We start from the raw sequence: 23,003 nt of genomic DNA, 5'->3' as shown, positions 1-23,003 counted from the left end.
CTTTTAAAAAGGTTGATAAATGCCTGAAAACTGCCTAAAAATACTTGCCAAACACCATTAAAAAGCTTGAAAAACAACAAATAATCGCTGAAACAAATGCTGGAAATTTACAAAATGTGAATGGGCCCTTAAGAGTATAAACTTCCCTGGCATTGTACATCCTTAATTGTCAAGAGGCATATTTGTGGGTATTAAGTGCATTTTTCCAAAATAGAAGGAATTAAAATATTAGTGTTTTAGAATCTGAAATATAGAAGGGGGGTTATTTTTTAAGTTTGTAAGTGAGACAACTAAAGTAAGAAATGGAATCTACAAGTGTAATTTTTGTCAAATATGACTCAAAAATCATCTTTATTCTTGATTTTTATCATAACTTGCATAAAAAGCTATGATTGCTTTGAGGTTAGTTTTAGTACTTTTATAGATATTCAAGCAGTGAATACACCTTAGTAATATTAATCCAATCTACAATAATTCTTAATCTGTTCAGCAATTTGGTATGGTCAACTGATTTAATGGTTCAAAATTATTTATGTGATATGATTGCCAAAGTAAGCTATCCCAGTGGTGCAGTACTTAGCACTGCTGCTTGAGGTTTACATCCAATTTTTGATTTTACATGCATGTTAAATCAATTGGCGACTCTGAATTTCTCCCATATTAGTGGATATGGTTGTGGACAAATGTGTTTTCAGTGATGCGCTGGCAAAGACAATGAATGAATGGATTCAAAAGTCTTTCAGCGCTGAGCAGGACACCACCAAACACCATCTTGCCGATGTTACACCCTGTTTCAATATTTTTGAGAAACTTTAAAACCTTATTTATAGATATTTTTGTACTAACAAATATAAGGTTATGCTAGTAGTCATTCCACCTTCGCTTCAAAATAGGTAATCCACCTGAGGCTCAGTATGTTTGGGCCTGGCCAGATAATGGGTCAGAAAGCAACTAGGAAAGCTTGGCTTACTGTTGGAAGAGGTGTTGGTGAGGCCATTAGGCAGCACTCACCCAATGGTCTGTGTGTGGATCCCAATACTCTAATGCAATGACTGGGACATGGTGATGAAAATTGGCACCCTACTTCAGATGAGAAGTAAAACCAAGGACCTGATTCTTTGTGGTCATAAAAGATCACTGGGCAACCTTCAAAATGAGTAGAGTGTACACGAAGTCCTGACTAAACAGCCCAGCACAGTCTTGTCCATTATGGCCCACTAGTCATCACTTGTCTCTAGATGGCTAACTATCTCTCTCACACCTTCACCGCCTAATAGCTAATGTGTGGTGAGCACGCCAGTGCAAAAACGGCTGCCCATCATCCAGGTGGAGGCTTCTCCCCATTGCCTATGTTAGGCGCTTTAAATAAAAAACCGCTACATTAATGTAATTAATTAACCTGCTTTCCCGCTTTTTGTACATAGATTCAAACATCATTAGGTATTACATTTATCAACAGTTGCGTAAACGACGCTTATTTTTATCGACACAAACCGGCCATAAGTTTGGCCAATTACTGTAAATAGGAAGTCATAAAATCTGAGTGCTGCTATATACGATTCTGCATTCGATCAGTGGGCTGCAGAATAGTTCAAAGCCGTTTAGTCGTGCTAACTGCTCAGTTTTCATCATTTAGATTACCTTTCTCACGGTGCAGTATTCACGTCATAAAAGATACGCACAAACCTGTTTGGGCATTGACATTTTTAGCATAAATTGCAGCACTTATTAAATTTCTTTTACCATGTACTTCACAACATGGTGCTACACCTTATAAAAAATTATCTTTTACCCGTATCAATACAGTCTAAAAATGCATTAAAAAAAGTATTTTATAAAGTTGCATGATTCGTGCCACTACTGTATTACTCTTAATGGTGAGGAGTACTCGGAGCATCCACGCTTTGAAATATGGGCAGTCTTCCCCGATCGCCCACTACTGTACTACAAAACACTCTAGCCAATGAGCGTTACACTTCGTTTGGCCGTTTAACAAGCGCAGACCTTTTGATCGACACAATGCCTGAGTCTTTGCCTCGCCCATTGAAGTACTGGATGACGTCACGTCGGCTGTCCAATAGTTTCTCAGTGGCGGAAAAACAGTCGATTTTGAATTTTTCCTGGATTTTGGTGAAGGCGGTGTCGGTTAGCATTCAGCTAGTGGATTTTGTAATATATTCATTTTGACTTCGTATTTACGTAAACGAAGGTGAGTGATCCGTAGAAGGCATTGTCTTGTAATGTTCGATTGCAAGACGAGAATGATGTTAAAGGGAAGGAATAGACTGTTGTGCCGCTTACGGCCTAAACAAAGGGGTTCTTGAGTACAGAATGGACCTATCTGCTGATTCGGCATGGTGCTGGCTTCTTCTATCTTTTACTAGTATGTAAACGACTAATCTGCGACTAGTCATGCGATACTGTTTCTGTAGTGTGGCTAAACAGTTTACATTTTTTCCTCTTTTACTTTTTTTAAGCATTGTAGTATGTATTTAGTCAGACGCATTTTCGTCACGATATTCTACACAACGACAATCATTTTTAGCTAACTTACGTCGTGAAGTGAAGACCATAATTAAACACCAGAACCATAAGAACGAACGAGTACTGTTGTCATTGCGTGTCCCGTGTTACCTCTATATAGAATGCCTTTACAATGAACCTTAAGTCTATATGTTGGTCTTATTCTACGTTTTGCAGTACCTCTATGTTATGAGCATAAAAGGACTATTTGGAATTTATTAAAATGAAACAAAAGTAATTCCTATAACATTATTAATCTTAAACCTGTCGGAATAATACATACAAAATGACATCGGTGTATAGTGCTTAGTACCAGCAAACAGAAGGACAAATCTAGTTTAAAATTGAGAAATGAATACTCTGAAATTATTCTGCATCTTTGTATGTAGATTTACAGTAAACCGTACAGAGTGGTAATGGCATCCAAATTTTGTATGAACTATTTTAGTACTTGCAACAGGAAAATTGAAAAAGCAAAAAAAACTAATATTGTCTCTAAAGAAATCAATTCTTTTTGAGTTTGCTCAGAAAGATTTCATGCATATACATACGATTACTAATAAAAGTGTTTAATATTGTAATTACATCTGGGCAGTTCATGGACTGGTCAAAAACACACATACTATTGATATTTACATTAGTGAATATGAACCCCCATGCAAAAAATTAAAATCTTTCCTGTTATTTCTGTTAATGTATGTACATCACAGAAAAATGAGAGATCACAGGATTAAACAAAGATAAAATGGTAATGGATAGCTCAAGGGATGTGCTAATTTTCAAACTGTATCCATATGTGCATTGATTAAATGGTGAGCCATATGCCACTCAAGGCATATCTAATGTAGTATAAATTCTGTTAACAGTAAAAAGAAGTGTAATTGTGCTTCTTAAAGGTTATGTTATTACTAGTTTTATTATGTTGTTTCAAAACTATTTAATAGTCTACCTAAATATTAACAATACAGCAAATAATCTGTTGTTTTGCACCAAAGACCTGTATACATTAGTCTTCTTGCAGTTAATATATTAAAAACTTTCATTTACTATTTTCAGATGTTTGTATATTTAAATTCATCTCACTGAGACAAATGAGTGTAAATGTGCTGGTCTTATGTGCATTGTACCTGCATGACTCTACTTTGTCACTTTTATTAGATCTTTTCAGAAGCAAACAAAGCTGGTTGTAGTGGAAGATAAATAATGGTAGGATGAGAAAGATGTAGTGATAGTAAAATTAGTTTTAAAGATATTCACATTATTTACAAAGATATTATTTATTTTTGTGAAACTGCGACAAAAACTAGAAATAAGCAGTGTGGCCTAAAATTATGTTTACATTTTTTTATTATTACTGTCATGCTATACAGTGTTCTGATGATAGTCTTCAGGTCCTTTAAACCTTGACTGGATGAGTATTTGGATTCTCAAATACTGGAGGAGAATGCCTAGAAATATATACCAAGAACTTTTATTTTTCAGCATATTCTAATATCAGACCGCTGGTCGTCTCTACTGTATCAGTCCTACTCTCCCATACAAGGATGCTGTTAATTGCGACATTTATCTATGAAATACCACAGTTGCAAAGTGGAGCCACTGTACTACTCATTCATATTGTCCTTCTGAGCCAAGTCACAATGATTTGCCCAACATGCGTCATACTCCATTGTGTTTCTTTGAATGGGAGAAAGATTTTTGTGCATGGTATCAAGAGAATTTGTTTTAGCGTTTAGAACATTGAGATGTATGCTGAAAGTCCACTATTTTAAACATTAACTGCAGAAGGATTGTAAGGTAGTTTGGTTAATTTAACCCATCTATGAATAACACATGGAACTTTTTAAAGTTTGCCATCCTGTATAATTTTCACAAGAATAAAAATGCATTTGTGTTTTAATTTCAGTAAAGATTTTTTTTCTCAAATATGTAGCAGATTATTTGCCTAAGAGATCTAGTGTAAATCCTCATTAGGCTGTTTGCATTTTACAGGGTGTTTGGTATGTTTTTCTGTATTAATAATTAAGGTGTTGTATAATTTGTCAGAGAAGATACTCCTTGGTTCTGTGTGAGATCTCAGTTGTTTTGCTTACATTAAGTGCACAGTTACATTTGTCACTCTGTCAGTGTGTCCTGTTTTCATTTTAAAGTGACCACTGGATTCATCAGAACATGTCTTCATGAGTTAGAGGCACCACTTAGAAATTTTATTTCGCTTACAGGCCATGGATCTGCCACTGTTAGTTTCCTTGCCTTAGGATCTTCTTAAGGAGATGGAGTAAATTGCAGTATAGTAATCCAAAGCTAATTACTTTTTCCTTGAATTTTTATAATAAATATAAGGGTCTTGTGCTTCTGTTCTTTTTTTTATTAATTAAGACCAAGTTAAGAATTCTCTATCAATAGTTTGGTATGACTATCAAAGTAATGAATATGTTTACTTTACTATTCATCCATTACTATTTTTTATTTATTTTGTGAAGCATGAATGTGCCTCTGAGAACACTGGTCTTGATTGAAGTGTCAATTTTAAGCTGTTAGAATGTTTTTGTTGTAGGTAGTTTAGTTTTAGGAAAGGTATTTTTTTCATGTTAGTTTAAATAGGTATTTATTTTCTGGTGTACATGGACATTTTTTTTAATCATTTCCAATTAAGGTTAAAGACAGTACCTTAATGGATTTTATAGATTAAATGCAACTATAAGTATATATACACATTATTTTTTATTTTCTTTTTTCTCTCCATTCCCAATATGAAAGTTATTATTTTTTGTATTTTAGTATTTACATTGCTGTTATTTCATTGATTTAAATTGAGTATGTTTTCTGTAGTATGTTTTGTACCTTTATAATTACATATAAATTACATATTTTACAGGTTATACTTTTTTAAAGCTTGATTATGAACAAAATCTGTCTGACTCCCAATGTATATGTTTATAAATTTCTTGTCTGTGATGGTTTCTTCTTATTGTTCATCTGTGGTTGGTTTAAAATGGGAAACCAATTCAAATAATTAAAATTAAAATTTGTATCAATCTTAAAAAAACTCAAAACACCAATGTAAGGTGAATTACAATAAAGCACTTATAACTATCATCCTGTTAAAATGGTTGACAAAAATTAAAATGTGTACAGACTTTATTTGGATGGGTGTGTTGGAGAAGAGGTATAACAGTATAACGTTTCTGCAAGAGCAGATAAAGGTTTCATAGTAAAATCTCCAGGAAAGGAGAGTGGAGTACTTATGTTAGTGTAAGATAGTTTGGATCAGTCAAGTGGTGTTTCGTTAACCTAAGTAGGAGGTGTGGCTTTGTAGTTAGTAAGCCAAATTAATTTTTGCATTCCGAATATAAACAGAAACAGTACATACAGTATACCAAATATTTTCTAGCATATACAGTCCTGTGCAAAAGTTTTAGGCAGGTGTGAAAAAAAGCAGTAAACAAAGAATGCTTTCAAAAATGGAAGTGTTAATCATTTATTTTCATCAATCAACAAAATGCAGTGAATGAACAAAAAAGAAATCTAAATCAAATCAATATTTGGTGTGACCACCCTTTGCCTTCAAAACAGCATTAATTCTTCTAGGTACACTTGCACACAGTTTTTGAAGGAACTCGGCTGGTAGGTTGTTCCAAACATCTTGGAGAACTAACCACAGATCTTCTGTGGATGTAGGCTTCCTCACATCCTTCTGTCTCTTCATGTAATCCCAGACACACTTGATGATGTTGAGATCAGGGCTCTGTGGGGGCCATACCATCACTTCCAGGACTTCTTGTTCTTCTTTACGCTGAAGATAGTTCTTAATGACTTCGGCTGTATGTTTGGGGTTGTTGTCCTGCTGCAGAATAAATGTGGGGCCAATCATACGTCTCCCTGATGGTATTGCATGATGGATAAGTATCTGCCTGTATTTCTCAGCATTGAGAACACCATTAATCCTGACCAAATCTCCAACTCCATTTGCAGAAATGCAGCCCCAAACGTTCAATGAACCTCCACCATGCTTCACTGTTGCCTGCAGACACTCATTATTGTACCGCTCTCCAGCCCTTCGACGAACAAACTGCCTTCTGCTACGTCCAAATATTTCAAATTTTGACTCATCAGTCCAGAGCACCTGCTGCCTTTTTTCTGCACCCCATTTCCTATGTTTTCGTGCATACTTGAGTCGCTTGGCCTTGTTTCCACGTCGGAGGTATGGCTTTTTGGCTGCAACTCTTCCATGAAGACCACTTCTGGCCAGACTTCTCCGGACAGTAGATGGGTGTACCTGGGTCCCACTGGTTTCTGCCAGTTCTGAGCTGATGGCACTGCTGGACATCTTCAGATTTCGAAGGGTAATAAGCTTGATGTGTCTTTCATCTGCTGCACTAAGTTTCCTTGGCTGACCACTGCGTCTACGATCCTCAACATTGCCCGTTTCTTTGTGCTTTTTCAAAAGAGCTTGAACAACATATCTTGAAACCCCAGTCTGCTTTGAAATCTTTGTCTGGGAGAGACCTTGCTGATGCAGTATAACTACCTTGTGTCTTGTTGCTGTGCTCAATCTTGCCATGACATGAAACTGTCTTCCACAACCTCACCTTGGTAGCAGAGTTTGGCTGTTCCTCACCCAGTTTTAAGCCTCCTACACAGCTGTTTCTGTTTCAGTTAATGACTGTGTTTCAACCTACGTGTGACATTGATGATCATTAGCACCTGTTTGGTATAATTGGTTGATCATACACCTGACTATAATCCTACAAAATCCCTGACTTTGTGCAAGTGTACCTATAAGAATTGATGCTGGTTTGAAGGCAAAAGGTAGTAACACCAAATATTGATTTGATTTAGATTTTTCTTTTGTTCATTCACTTTGCATTTTGTAAGTTGATAACAATAAACAATCATTATTTATATTTCTGAAAGCATTCTTTGTTTACAGCATTTTTTCACACCTGCCTAAAACTTTTGCACAGTACTGTATATATATATATAACATTCAGAAGTTTTTTGAAAATAACATAACATATTTGTGTTTTTTTTTTTTTTTACTTTTTCATACAATTCCAGCAGTTTAGATAATTATGATCCACCCCTTGTCTAATTCTCTTTTCTAGTACACCTCTTCTTTCTATGTGATTTGATGTTTTCCTTAATATTTTCTTCCTCTATTTTACCTTTTGTACGTGTTTAGTTCTATTGAAGTACAAATGATTTGAGTAATCCTATCTGCATAACCTTTATATAAATGAATAAAGTGGTCACACTTTTTTCTTTTTTTCATTTAAGATTCTTGCAGAGTTATTTTGTATACCAGTGCCACTTTCTTGCTGGCTCAGCCTTTGACATATTACCGTATTTTTTGCTCCATAAGATGCACCTGACCATTAGACGCACCTAGGTTTAGGGGAAGAAAACAAGAAAAAAAATATTCTGAACCAAATGGTGTACTAATATGTTTAATAAAATATAGCAGAATAATATTTCAACCATGTAAATTCAACAGCGGTATTAAGAAACATCATCACTGTCATTAACAAATAAGGAGAGACTTTAAAGTTCAAGCACTCTTCTAGTTTTATGGAAACCCCAAGAACTCCTCATCGCTAGGGTCAGAATTTATGAAACTCAGTTGCTCACAATCACTTTGCAGGAGCACGTACCTGTCATCACGAGGCATAACCTGTCCAAAGCCACCAGGGGACAAAGCACGTTTGGACCAATGCTCCCTAAAGTTATATCGCCAGTCTAGTCGCATCTATATTTGTAATGTCACAAAGCCCTTCATCTCGTGTTTTGTTGTGGGTTTCCAGTTTGAAAAACGAGAATGCGGTGAAAGCACGGCCCTCGATTAAAAAAAATTGCTCTGCATACCTGTTTGTCTCGTCTGACAGTAGCTGAGAGGCAGCTTCAGGAAAGAACAGCCTGAAGTAGTCCAGCGGCTGGTAATCTGTCGAGTCCAACAGCAAGCCATACTGTTTTGTGAAGTTCGGTAGCCAGTTTGGCTCCCACAGATCAATGTCTAGGTATTCCTCCCACACGAACCTTGCCATAGGTGCATCGGCTGCACAAATGCGCTCAGCTGGGGTGGCATCGGCTGGTGTCCTGGTGTCGAACTCTCTTGTTCGATCTCCTGATCACTCTCAACAACATCAGATTCTGAAAAATCAGAGTCCGACTTAGTGATAATGCGCAAAACATCGTCTGCTGAGTATTTTGTTTTCTGCACTCTCTTCGCTCCCTCGTGAGATGTCGATGCCATCTTGCCTTTGTTTACATTTCGCAACTCACGCACACGCAAAGATTAGATGCCGAGTCAATGAGTCTAACATTCCTTCAAGCACAGAGGGAATGCCTGTAACGTAACAGTGAGTTTTGTCGCCTTGTACCCCTGGATGTCGACTTTTGTCAGGTAATACACATCATGGTCTGTGACGCAATATTCACTCCATAAGATGCACAGACATTTCCAACCTTCTCTTGGGGGAAAAAAAAGTGTGTCTTATGGTATGAAAAATACGATACTTACTACCTGATTCTGAGAATATTGTCTCCTAGTTAGAATTGTATACTAGAATTAACCCCTGGTGAAGGGGTCATCTAAAGTCATCTAATTTGACATCACATGCTATAGGAAATACAAGCTTCCCAGTGGGAAATTTCATGTCAACACCCTCCCAGATGGTACCTCTCAGTGTGTTAGCTCCAAGATAAATATGATGCCAAAATTCTCTAATTTGGGGTATAGCAGTGACTCTACTCTTTATTTTAATATTTAAATGTTATATTAAATAATATATAATTTACTCCACCTTGGAACAATTAGATAACCATTAAACACTTTCACAAAAGTGTGTTCAGCTGATTGGTAATTACATTTTATGCAGAGTAGCATATCAAAAGTGTCTATGGTTCTCCCAAAATTCCCATTTGAAATGCACATGAATAGAATGAACCAAAAAAGTCTGACTTGAGAAATGGTCGCTCTGGAAACTTGCATAGCATGAGAACACAGCATTTGCTTTCAGTATTATTTGACTAAATGGCTTAACATTTTAAGATAAGAGCTCCACTGACAAATGAGTAGCTGGTGGTAGTTGAGACAACACACTTTTTCCTTTTTGGCTTTGAAAGAGATGGCAAATTCAGCTTGGAATTTTAGATGATGATAATTTTTTGTGCATCACTTTTACTCCTGTTACAAAAGATTTTGCAGGGTAAGTGTTGCATATTGCTTTTGTTATTGATGGCATTCCTGGTGAAAAAATACTTTTTAGACACTGTTATTCCCATCCAACTGCATGTTCATTGGGTAGTCTTTTTGGCTTCTATTAGGAGCATAGGTTTAGTATATCAAAAATAATGACAACATTGGATGAAATACCAATATATTTTTCTTTTATGCCATTATTGACCAATCTGGATTAGGTGTATGGTTCATCTTGTAACCCTATACATAGGTATGCAATAAATGATTCTCATATGTTGTAATATATAAGTAAATATTTTAAAAATTAATTTACTATTTTTGCTTCTTTTGCAGGATCAATAAAACATCTGAAATCTTCTGTATGAATTTTTGAAGAGACACCCTATTGCTATGTCTGTGGAGGAAAGCAATGTATGTAATCATGTAAAGGTGGCAGTTCGAGTTCGCCCTGAGAATGAGAGGGAAAAGGAGGGAAATTACAGGAAAGTGGTGCAAGTAGTAGATAAATACATGCTGGTCTTTGATCCTAAGGAAGAGGAGTTAAGTTTTTTCCAAAGCCGAAAAGCTTCAAATAGAGATATAACAAGGAAAGCAAATAAGGATGCCCAGTTTGTTTTTGATAATGTTTTTGATGAAAATTCAACTCAAGCAGACATTTTTGATAACTTGATGAAGGGAATGCTGGATGGATTTTTAAATGGATACAACTGCACAGGTATTATTTTTTTAAAACATCTGGTTTGGTTTGCAATGGTCTAACAATCTTTTATATAAAAAAACTGTTCATTTTAAGTGTATTTTAGATTTGAAACCATATGGTTATAATTCTTCATCAGCTGATGTTAGATTTACTTGTTTTAAATTATTTTATTATTTTGTATTCAACCAAAAAAAAGTTAATCCAAGGTGATGAGCAATATTAAGATACATTGCATTTTTCGTTTGATTTTACATTTTTAAGACAGGCAGGTTAAGTAACCTGTACAGGCTCAGGCTGTGAAACTGGTTGTTGGAATTAAACTAGTGACACACTTATTATAAGGATAATTAATAACCTGTCTGTTGTTGCTTTGCTTTTCAAAAGTACATTCTCATCCCTGAAGCTATAGATCTGACTTCCTGAGTTATATTGAAGATCCTGAGGATGTAGATATGACATTGCATGGACAGATGCCACATAGTATGAACAAGCACAGTATTAAAAAATACAAAAGATGCTTCATTTAAGAACATGATTTTCTTGGCTAAATTAATGTATATCATTATTGACAGAAAAAAAAAAACAAACTTTAAAAATACCAGGCTTATCCTTTAACAGTAACTACATGTCAAGTGCTTAGATGCTAGATATGTTGTATTATATTATAGGGGATACAGTATTATACTGTATTCATTTTTTTAAAATGCATTGGTTAAAAAATTCTTTGCCATGATAACATTTCTTTGCATGTGTGGCAATACTTGTAACATATGCTCTGTCATCGTTTAAAATATTTAATTTTAAAATGTCAAAATGTTTTTGACAGTCTTAAAGGCTCTGTATAAATCATTCATATTATACTTTAGAAAGAGATGTCTAAAAATTGGCAAATTAATTCAGGTGGGGAAATTTGTCTAGTTGTGAAAAGAGTTAAAAAAAAGAAAAAAGTGAATTCTGTATCAAGCATAAAAAGCATGTGGTTGAATTAGAAATAATTTTTTTATTTGTGAATGGGTTTGGCAGGTCATACATTTCAGAGTCTGGTTTGAGCATACGTTTTAGGTTTACTGTTTGCTCCACAAAAAAAAAAATGGAATGGTTGTTTTTATTTATTGAGCATAATTTGTTAGTTATCCTATCAGATGTAAAAAATGCAGATCTTGAGGTTGAAAAAGGAGAAATCACTGTCCTGCATCTACACTTAAACACATGAAATTACAGAACAGACCAGCAATACTGCAGTACTTATTTTTCTAGAAAAAAATGTACATGATTGGTTGTTTCCTTAAGAGGCATTAGCTCTCTGGAAATGTGTTCTTTTGAATTGCAGCATTTTAATTAACCTGAATTTAAATAATTATAAATAAAAAAGGTATTATCCCCACCCCTCATGCAATATGATGGTTACAAGATTACATGAGAAGCATAAAGGATAATCTAGCTCTTTATTACGGTTTCACGCGGATATCACAAACGGGAAGCTTATGACAGACTATCAAGCATGTGGATGTCTTGATCAACGCAGTCTGCCATCTTTCGTTTGCCACGCTGAAAGGATTTTCACCGGACGGAAGACATAATCTTCCGCCTGGCCTCGGACAGAAGACATAATCTTCCGCCCGGCCTCGGACGGAAGACATAATCTTCCGCCCGGCAGCTTCAAAGTGTTGGCTGTAGGTCCATCCTTATATTCGGGTTGCTCCATGTGCAGGCTCCTTCTCTTGGATCCAAACAAGGACAGGAAAGGACTCAAACACCACCTTCAAAAATATAGGAATAGCACAATGCCTACATACAGTTCTCCTTCTCCCAACAAGGATAATGTGCTGACAGAGGACAGAAATATACTAGTCTGTCTTTAGGATGACTATTCAATTCTCCAGTTGTCTTTAGGCTCTTCAGTCCTGTGCTTGGCTCGGCAATTCTAAATGAAAATGCTGTGCCCCTGTGTACCATACTTGGTCTGCCTGTATAAATGAGTCCATAACAGTGGGCACAGAGAACAGTGATATTACAAATAACAAAACCTACTATAACATTGGTAAGACAAGTTTTATATTGTAACTTTCAGACTACAGAAAGTCAGAGTGATGGGGCAATGGTGTGTTGTGGTGTTTTTTTTTTTTTTTTTTGGACAGTTCCCTTCTTGGATTTCACTGATGCCTTTATAGAAAATTTGTTGGAGTAAATTTCTTTTTTATATATGTATCTACTCTCTCAACCTAATATAATCTTGTGTAAAAATTTTAGTTCTCCTAATAAAATTTGTCCTGGGTATGATGTTAATCTCCATCCAGCTCTACATGTAGGCCCTCTGACCTGTGGGGAAAAACCTGGGGGTTGGTGGCAGAATTGGCACTCCAGCCACCATTAAAAAAAAAAAACTCACACTGGTTGCATTCCATCTGAACTAGTGTGGTGCTGAGGTATCACCTGTTGCATGGCTGCACTCGGGTCCTAATCTGGGATCCTGAGTTGGTTTATCATGTAGGGGGTGTGGCAATGAGCTGTATCAGAGCGTGCTGCTAACTTCTAATAAAATTATGCTTTAAGGGAGTAATTTGTCAATAGCCTGGTACTGTTTATTATTCACATTACAATATAGTAAATTTGTTTTTTTAAATATGCATTTAAAATGCCTTAATTGCTTTTTGTCTTGTTAAAAATACATATACATGCTGGTCTTCAGATTAGTAAACGAGTTCTGTTCCTGCGGATGTTTGTAACATGTTTTTGTGTTTAAATGGGATGTTGCACTGGAAAATGTCTTTTAATGGGGAATCCGCAATAGTGCATAATGCTTTACTACTTATTAATAAGTTTGAAATACTTTTTTATATAATAGTAAGCAGTGAAGACATATACATCTTGCTCTTTTTCTTAACTTAATTAGAAATGTGAGCAGCTGTACTAAACATTGGCTCATTCACTGTTCATATTCAGACAAGGAGTGTCAGGTTTCATTAAAGGACAAAATAAAAAGACCTGAATTAGGGTTCTGTGGTATGCTTATCATGAGAAAGTACAGAACAGATACATTTTTAAAACTGTACCAGCATTTCAGAAATATTAGTACTAGAAGTAAAGAGTAGTTTTGAAAGATGTATGTTTGGCTCTTCATTCTTCCAATGCTCTGTAGACTTCGTGGTGAACAAACTGTTCCCTGCCACATTCAATACAGTAGCAATATATCTTAAACTATGGTTTGCCACATGATTCTGTAGTAGAATTACAAAAGTTCACCCAAATGTGATTATGCCTGCTGCTATTTATCGTACATTTTATCGCAGTAGTTTGTGAAACAACTCCATTGATGCATCACAAAGAGCTTTCATTTTTGAGACACAAATTGAAAAACTGTGGCACTATATTGAAATACCAAAAATAAAATAACAGGTGTGGGACAAGAATGCGATAATTGTCATGGTGTTATGAAGGGTGAGTAAATTGGTACCAGTATATATAGAGAATAGTGCTATTCCAGTGTTGTATGCAAAGTACAATTTCATTGGCAACAAAGAGCTCCATTGTGGCTCATTGCATGCTCACTATTATGTTATACATTGAATCCAAAATTGCAGAAGAGGTGCAGTATTGCACTCAATATATTTTACAAAGATCTAAAATTCAACCTCATAGACTAGTATGTGAATGAAATTTAAGCAAGCAGCAACAAGTCCCACTAATGTTAGGCCTGTAACACAGATCATCATTACCTGTTTACACTATAATGCATGTAGGTATTCAGCAGGCTAGCGAAAGTAAAATCAAGCAAAAGTAGTTCCTTTGCTGTATTTATCAAAAGTCATCTCTGAATAAAACGCAATGAAGATTTAAAAAAATTATCCGGCTCCCAGGGGAAGAGTTGCATTATCTCCTTCTGCAGTTATTTTTTCTGATGTTAAGTTGTGTTTATCCCTAATGTCAGATGGGAATTGAAATGGATCTGAAACAAGTTGCTCTGTATAAAACTACAGCTGATCTGTGGGCATGCAGAACAAATGTAAACATGCCCAAGCATAATGGTCATAATTTTGATGAAGAATTTATGATGAAAAGTAGGTGCTTCCAAACAGCATACAGGCAGTCCCTGGGTTACGTACGAGATAGGAACTGTAGGTTTGTACTTAAGTTGATTTTGTATGTAAGTCAGAACAGGTACATTATTTTAATAAATGCTATTGTTGACCGACCGTAACCAAGTGCTCTGCCAATGAATGATGGAGTTTCACCTCTCTCTGACCTTTTTATTATTTCTACTTTATTTTCAATGGTGATGGTTTTTCTCTTTACTGTATCACCAGCACTTGCATCAGATTTGTGTTTCAGAGACATTCTTGAAGGGTGAAGACAAAAGGTTAAGATAAGCTGTTCTGCACAGTACTGTACAGCTATCACAGCAGGCAGGCATCCCTCGTCAGCACGTCTGGTGTACTGACAAGAGACAACTTCCTGCTATGTACGTAACAGTACAAGCAGGCTTGCTATTGAGAATGAATGGGAGTAGCGAGGGGCAGTTCACCACACAGTCACCTCCACTACAGTATGCAGCCTGCAGCATGCGTCCGCCCACCGAGAATGAACACGGTGCGGCCAAAGGCGTGTAGTGAATCGCCCACCATCGCCCCCATTCAACAGGCAGCCACCCGAAGCACACTACAATGCTACCCCCCGGCGCCCCATTCACCTTCAATGGCCTCCGTTCAGCCACAACCGGGTCACCGCTTGCAGCATTACCAGCAGTCCACCGAAAACGATTTGGAGGGAGCTGTGTGTAGTGGGTAGGCAGTGAAACGCCCTACACCGCTCCATCCAGCCTGCATCCAGTCAGGAGCAGTTGCTGCGGCAGCATAGTGGGCGGACAGCGAACTACCCCATTAAGCCTCTGTCCTGCACACGAGCGATAGCTGTGGCCCCAGTGACTATGGATCATGGGTCACCGCTGGGAGCCGCACGAGGGACACTACACTACACTACACTGCGCGAGCAGCGAAATTGCACCCCTCCAGCCACTACTTGCAGCGTCCTCCCGCCAAAGATGACGGAGCGGCAGTTAATGAGGCGCATGTGTCACAGCTGCGGCCTTGTTCGTAAGTCGTAGGTCGAGTGTCCGTTACCTGGGGATTACCTGTACTTTCCTAAAGAACCGAGAAGCAACTGTAAGAGGATAGAGAATGGGGCTTCCAAGAAAAGTAGCAAATTTGCATGATTACAGGTAATGGAGTAACACAGTTGCTATCAGTGATTGATTCTAACTCCATTGCTTTGGCCATAGCCTACACTTAGTGATTAGTGAGTATCCTATGGTATTTATGCTAATTTAAGATAGTGGTATTGTTTGTATTTAGTGTTGTATGTGTATTCTGGTACATTATATAAATCACCCCATGGCAGCAGCATGTTATAGGTCATCATCTAAATACCTCTTTGAACTTGCTGAATATCTTTACATTTAATGCCTCTACACACTAGTACAACAGAGTTATCTTTTTTACATTTAATCATGTCCGTTATTCATGATTGTATTATCTGGTTTGATTTTACAGATTTTGTTTTCTTAGTACTGCTTCTTCTTCTTTCAGCTGCTTCCGTTAGGGGTTGCCACATCCATATCTTTCTGTCCTCTGCATCTTGTTCTGTTACACCCATTCCCTGCATGTCCTCTCTCACCACATACATAAACTTCCTCTTAGACCTTCCTGTTTTCCTCTTACCTGGCAGCTCTATCCTTAACATCCTTTTCCCAATATACTCCGGCATCTCTTCTCTGCACATAACCAAACCAACGCAATCTCGCCTCTCTGACTTCCCAACTGTCCAACTTGAGCTGACCCTCTAATGTACTCATTTCTAATCCTATCCATCCTTGTCACACCCAGTGCAAATCTTAGCATCTTTAACTCTGCTACCTCCAGCTCTGTCTCCTGCTTTCTGGTCAGTGCCACCGTCTCCAACCCACATGACATAGCTGGTCTCGCTACCGACCTGTAGACCTGCCCTTTCACTCTTGCTGATACCCGTCTGTCACAAATTACTCCTGACACTCTTCTCCACCCATTCCTCTCTGCCTGCACTCTTTTTCATCTCTCTTCAACACTCCCCATTACTCTGTGCTGTTGATCCCAAGTATTTAAACTCATCCACCTTCACCAACTCTACTCCCTGCATCCGCACCATTCCACTGACCTCCCTCTCATTTACACACGTGTTCTGTCTTGTTCCTACTGACCTTCATTCCTCTCCAGAGCATATCTCCACCTCTCCAAAGTTTCCTCCACCTGCTCCCTACTATCGCTACAGATCACAATGTCATCAGCAAATATCATAGTCCATGGGGACTTCTGTCTAATCTTGTCTGTCAACCTGCCCATGACAATTGCAAATAAGAAAGGGCTTAGAGCCGATCCCTGATGTAATTCCTCCTCCACCTTAAATGCATCTGTCACTCCTACCGCAGACCTCACCACTGTCACACTTCCCTCATACATATAATGTACAACTCTTACATACTTCTCTGCCACTCCCGACTTCCTCATACAATAGCACAACTCCTCTCGAGGCACTCTGTCGTATGCTTTCTCCAGGTACACAAAGACGCAATGAAACTCCTTCTGGCCTTCTCTATACTTCTCCATCAACATCCTCAGAGCAAACATCGCATCTGTGGTGCTCTTTCTTGGCATGAAACCAGACTGCTGCTCTCTAATCAGCACCCCACTTCTTAACCTAGCTTCCACTACTCTTTCCCATAACTTCATGCTGTGGCTCATCAATTTTATCCCCCTGTAGTTACAACATTCCTGCACATCCCCCTTATTCTTAAATATCGGCACCGGTACACTTCTTTTCCACTCCTCAGGCATCCTCTCACTTTCCAAGATTCCATTAAACAACCTGGTTAAAAACTCCATTGCCATCTCTCCTAAACACCTCTATGCTTTCACAGGTATGTCATCTGGACCAATGGCCTTTCAATTTTTCATCCTCTTCATACTGTAGCTGTCCTTACTTCCTCCTTGTTAATCCGTTGCACTTCCTGATTCACTACCTCCACATCATCCAACCTTCTCTCTCTCGTTCTCATCATTCATCAACCTCTCAAAGTTCTCTTTCCATCTGCTCAACACATTCTCTTCGCTTGTGAGTATGTTTCCATCTTTATCCTTTATCACCCTAACCTGCTGTACATCTTTCCCAGCTTGGTCCCTCTGTCTGGCCAATCGGTACAGGTCCTTTTCTCCCTCCTTAGTGTCCAACCTCTCATACATACAACTCATCATACACCTTCGCCACCTCTCTCGTCACCTTGCGCCTTATCCCCTTGTATTCTTGACTACTTTATGCATCTCTCTGATTATCCCACTTCTTCTTCCCCATCCTCTTCCTCTGTATACTCTCCTGTACTTCCCCATTCCACCACCAGGTTTCCTTTTCCTCCTTCCTCTTTCCAGATGTCACACCAAGCACCCTTCTTGCTGTCACTCTTACTACATCTGCTGTAGTTGCCCAACTGTCTGGTAACTCTTCACTGCCACCCAGTGTCTGTCTCACCTCCTCCCTAAACTCAACCTTGCAGTCTTCCATTTTCAACTTCCACCATTTGATCCTTGGTTCTGCCCTCACTCTCTTACTCTTCTTGATCTCCAGTGTCATCCTGCAGACCACCATCCCATGCTGCTTAACTATACTTTCCCCTGCCACCACTTTGCAGTCTTCAGTCTCCTTCAGATTGACTCTTCTGCATAGGATGTAATCCACCTGCGTGCATCTTCCTCCACTCTTGTGCGTCACCCTATGTTCCTCCCTCTTCTTAAAATATGCATTCACTACAGCCATGTCCATCCTTTTGACAAAATCCACTGACCTTCTTCATTCCTCTCCTTGACACCATACCTACCCATCACCTCCTCGTCTCCTCTGTTCCCTTCACCAACATGTCCATTGAAACCTGCTCCAATCACCACTTTCTGTCCCCTTGGGTACACTGTTCATCACTTCATCCAACACACTCCAAAAATCGTCTTTCTCATCCATTGCACACCCAACTTGAGGGACATATGCACTAACAACAATCATCATCACACCTCCGATTCCCAGCTTCATAATCATTACTCTGTCTGACACTCTTTTCACCTCCAAAACACTCTTGACATACTGTTCCTTCAGAATAACCCCTACCCCATTTCTCCTCCCATCCACACCATGTTAGAACAATTTGAATGCATCTCTGATTCACCTGGCCTTACTCCCCTTCCATTTAATCTCTTGCGCGCACTATATATCCACCTTCCTTCTCTCCATCATATCTGCTAATTCTCTCCCCTTACTGGTCATACTGCCAACATTCAAAGTTCCTACCCTCAGTTCCACTCTCTTTACCTTCCTCCTCCTCCTCCTCCTCCTGCCACCGGACATGTCCTCCCCTGCCTCTTCTTCTCATCCTTCGGCCAACAGTAGCCCAATTTTTGCCAGCACCCTGTTGGCTAACAGTACTGGTGGCGGTCGTTGTTAACCTGGGGCTCGACCAATACAAATTTCCATACCGGATCGTTGTCCGCATATTGATTTGGCAAAATTTTACACAGGATGCCCTTCCTGACGTAATCCTCCCCATTTATCCGGGCTTGGGACCGGCATGAAGAAACACACTGGCTTGTGCATCCCCTATGGTTGGGTTGTTTTCTTAGTACTGCACACCCTGCAATTTAATATTTTCTCATATTTCACTATGAATTGTTGCTAAAACTAAACAATGTGTCTGGAAGACCATAAGAAAATGTAAAATGGAGTTGTAGCATCATAGAGAGACATCCTACGAAGGTACTCATTTTTCTTTTTGGATTGTTCTTCTTGTCAGAGTTAGAGAGCTGGCAGCTTTATACAGCAGATGTTCATAAGTTATCCTTGAGCATTGTTTGTAATCTGTTTGTCTGTGTCATTGATTTTTAGTTTTCAGATTCAGGTTTAAAAGATGTTAGCCCAATGTAAACAATTTAAAGAATAGATAATGTGCATTTCTTTAAAATTTTAAACATTGTGGTGAATTAGTAGATGTCAGTTTGTAATAAAATAAAAAGAACGAACCTGAATACAAATTCACTAAACAATCCAAGTCAGTTTATTGAATTTTTGTATTACTGACTGGTATGCAAAAATATATTTCAGTCTGTTTTTAGCCTTCAATTTAACAAAGTTTAGTTGAGTTTCATTTGGAAATTGGTAGTTTTACACCAGGATGTGGGGTAATATAACAATTACTGGAGGACCCCTGTAACTTTAGTCCAATTTGAATCGCTTGTGTCAATAACGTTTCATTGACTGCACGTTTATGTCTCAGTAAAAATTATGGAGAGTTTTACGTTGTATAAAAAGTCAGTTAAAAAAAGAATATATATATATATCCCCAGATTAAACTAATCATGTGTAAATCAATGTGTCAGTAAATCTGTCATTTGAGTAACTCAATTAAGACTAAAATTGCAGAGGCCCTCCTGTAAAAAATTTTAACCAGTGGCTGAAATGAGGGGAAAAAAATCTTCTGTTGAATTCCTTTTTGAGCGTACTGAATGGCAGGGGGATAATGATACATCCCCTTGAAGGCCTGAAGATGTGATAATATACACAATTTATATAGAATAACGGGTGTGTGTGGTGCTGCCCCCCCATAGAGTTGCAAACAGACATATTTGCTTAATAAATAGGAGCTGTTAATGTGGTCTAAACCACTCCTTAATAATGAGTAAGGCCGATGTGGAGTACCAGTGTGTCGCTACCCCATTTTAAGCTTTCACTTTATACTACCTTCTGATCACATCCAAATAGAGTTTGAAAGTTACAGAGGTCTTCTGGAAATTATTACTTTACCCCATTTCCTAGTGTAAACCCTTTCCATTGGATGGTCCAAATTATACAGTAAAGGGAAGTTTAAATAAAGGCACCACAAGCCCTTTGTTCTTGACTCCTGCAGCACACTTATGCAACTCTGCTGAAAAACCATTTGCATTATTACATAGTTGTGCGTTCTGGTCAAGAGCAATAGCAACAGGAAGGCTATATCCTGTACATACAACATTAACAAAATGTAAACAATGAAAAAAAGTAAATCAATTCTTAAGTAACAACTTTGGTATAATTATAAAATAGTGATTTTAAAAAATGATGGTAACTTTTCTTGCAACAAGTAACAAAAGAGTGCTTACCAAACAAATATATATGGGAAATTCGTGCATTAAAAAATTAGAATTTGTGGGAATTACTTTCTTTGTGTGCCTTGCGCCCTGTGTTGGCTGGGATTGGCTCCAGCAGACCACCGTGACCCTGTGTTTGGATTCAGCGGGTTGGAAAATGGATGGATGGATGGATAAGACTGACTTTCTTTGTGTGGGTACAAACAATCCTGCATCAGATTTCAAGCCATGTAAAATATAAAAAAAATATTGTTTTGAAACATTATTTTTTTAAAACACTACATTTTTAATTTTTCAGTAAATTCAGCATTTAACAATTTCATATAAATTTTTTTTTAAGTGGTTCCCAGCTAAATGGTTTTACTTTACTGTATTTATATAGAATGCAGCATATGGCAAGACAAATGTATACAGTAACCCCTCCATATTTGCAAACTTGACATTCACGGTTTTGGTTATTTGCGAGTTGGCTTTGAGCTGTTAAATGGGAATATTTGTGGAGCTTGCCAAAAGATCACAGAAACTAGCAGATGATGAATAAGCCAAAAAATATAAGTGATACTTAAAACGATTTGTATTATATAAAATCATATATAAATATTACTGTTATTTTATATAAGTGCACATTATATCCATAAAAGACAAATCTCTGAAATTAATGTTAATGGTAAATTCATATAAGTTTTTGCTTAGTTTGAACTTGAATAGAACTTGTTGCTTTTACATAAGTAATGGAAGATTCTGTTTTACCCCATAAGCTAATAAGTTAATGGAATGTTCTTAATGTTCAGCTATATCCCAGTGTGATAATGGAAAGCTTGCAGATTGTAGTTACAGTCAGAAAGTAACAAACTGATAGGCATTAAGGGCCTGCCTATACTTTAGTTTTCTGACAGTTACATATGTGCGCTACTGTTAATATGGGCCCTAGTGTATGAGATAACATATAGAATCTTTAAGAACTGTAACCTAGACATTTAAGCCTTAAATGGACATCTTATACAAGAATTTTCCTTTTCTCTGTAACAATTTTCTCTTTATTTTTGTGTAAATTGTTTGCATTGAATATCACTAAACTTTTAAAACAGACACTTGAGCTGTGGAATTTATTTATTTATTTATTTTTAATGGAAATGAGTCATATTAACTGGTGGAATGTGATTGTGAGCTGCAGTTTGAACTTTCTTAAACTACAATATCTTTATATCAAAAGTTTTTTTTTTTTTTTTTTTTTTTTTTTAATAATAAAAATTGAGGTGATGCTGCATAGGTTTTAAACACCGCATCTGTACAGTGATCTCTTGATTGTAAGTGAGCAGGTGAGTCTCCTTATTTGGAGCTGCGGATGAACTGACACTGCCAAAACTGTTCCAGGTGTGGAATTCAGCTATGAGACTTTACCTCCATGTCTTCCACATAATGCCTCTGCTGTCTGCCTCATCCTTTATCTGTGCAGTTTTACCACCAGCCCTGCTTCACACTGCTCGCCTAAGATCAGTGGCAAGTCAATCTGCTACACTTTTCCCAGCTGCATAAGACCAATGCTTGGCCCGCTGTCTCCTGCACCCCCTACCCCCGTCAGACTAATCCTGCAAACCGTACTAAAGATCCCAGATTTTAGCCTAAACACCCTCCAGCAGCTCCTTGGAAGTTCCAAATAATTACATCATAGGGATTTGTGGCACACTGTGCTTTAAGTCGGACAGAAGATGATATTATTGTCTCACTCCTGACTCCAATGTAGTGCTGGTGGTAAATGCCAGAATTTATTTCTTCCTCTTTGGATAGCCTATTCATAAAAGCACCGCTTGCCATTGCAGGCTTGCTGTTTTCATAACTGCCCTTGCTGCTTGTGATGGAATGCTAGCTGATACAATAGGTGACTCATCCCGGGCTGATGCAGCTTGTTGGTACTGTTACAATATTAAGAACTGGAAATGTTATTTCCAGTGCAATAAATCAAAACAGCATTTAACCTTGACCTGTTTAAAACAGTTCCACTTACCTAATCCTATGGTATGTTTATCTGTGTGTTGGTGAGACCAAAATATTATTTGTAAATACATTTTTTTAGGGGTCTTCCAGCCCTAACCCTTAGAAATGTGAAGAGGTTAACTTGTATTCAAATATATCTAAAGTAGGAAAAATATTCAGGGTGCTGTACATATTTTTTACTTACTGTGTGTCTGTAAAGGCTGAAATGCATGAAAGAAGCAGGTGTAAACTCAACTAAAGTCTTCAGATGAATGTGACACTTGAAAGCACATCCATGCAAAAAATGAGAATTTCTCTTGCTGTGCAAAGTGACGTGATCAAAGAAAAAAATGCTATGGCATTATTTTTGTTCTGACCTGCAGTCAACTATCAAATAAAATGCAGCCAGTGGTGATGT

At 37.7% G+C, this 23,003-nt stretch overlaps 1 protein-coding gene across 1 annotated transcript in view; it reads left to right on the top strand.

Moving 5' to 3' along the window:
* The first annotated feature begins 2,090 nt into the window (after positions 1 to 2,090).
* kif18a (kinesin family member 18A) overlaps positions 2,091 to 23,003 on the top strand; it is a 123,411-nt gene continuing 102,498 nt past the window's right edge. The window contains 2 exon segments of the mRNA XM_028794233.2: positions 2,091 to 2,209; positions 10,058 to 10,439. Of these exon segments, the coding sequence (XP_028650066.2) occupies positions 10,115 to 10,439 (325 nt within the window). The 5' untranslated portion in view covers positions 2,091 to 2,209; positions 10,058 to 10,114.

Source organism: Erpetoichthys calabaricus, chromosome 2, assembly GCF_900747795.2.
Source record: "Erpetoichthys calabaricus chromosome 2, fErpCal1.3, whole genome shotgun sequence".
Taxonomy (NCBI): domain Eukaryota; kingdom Metazoa; phylum Chordata; class Cladistia; order Polypteriformes; family Polypteridae; genus Erpetoichthys; species Erpetoichthys calabaricus.
The sequence above is the reverse complement of the archived record's forward strand: the minus strand, read 5'-3'. Positions and strand labels throughout refer to the sequence as shown.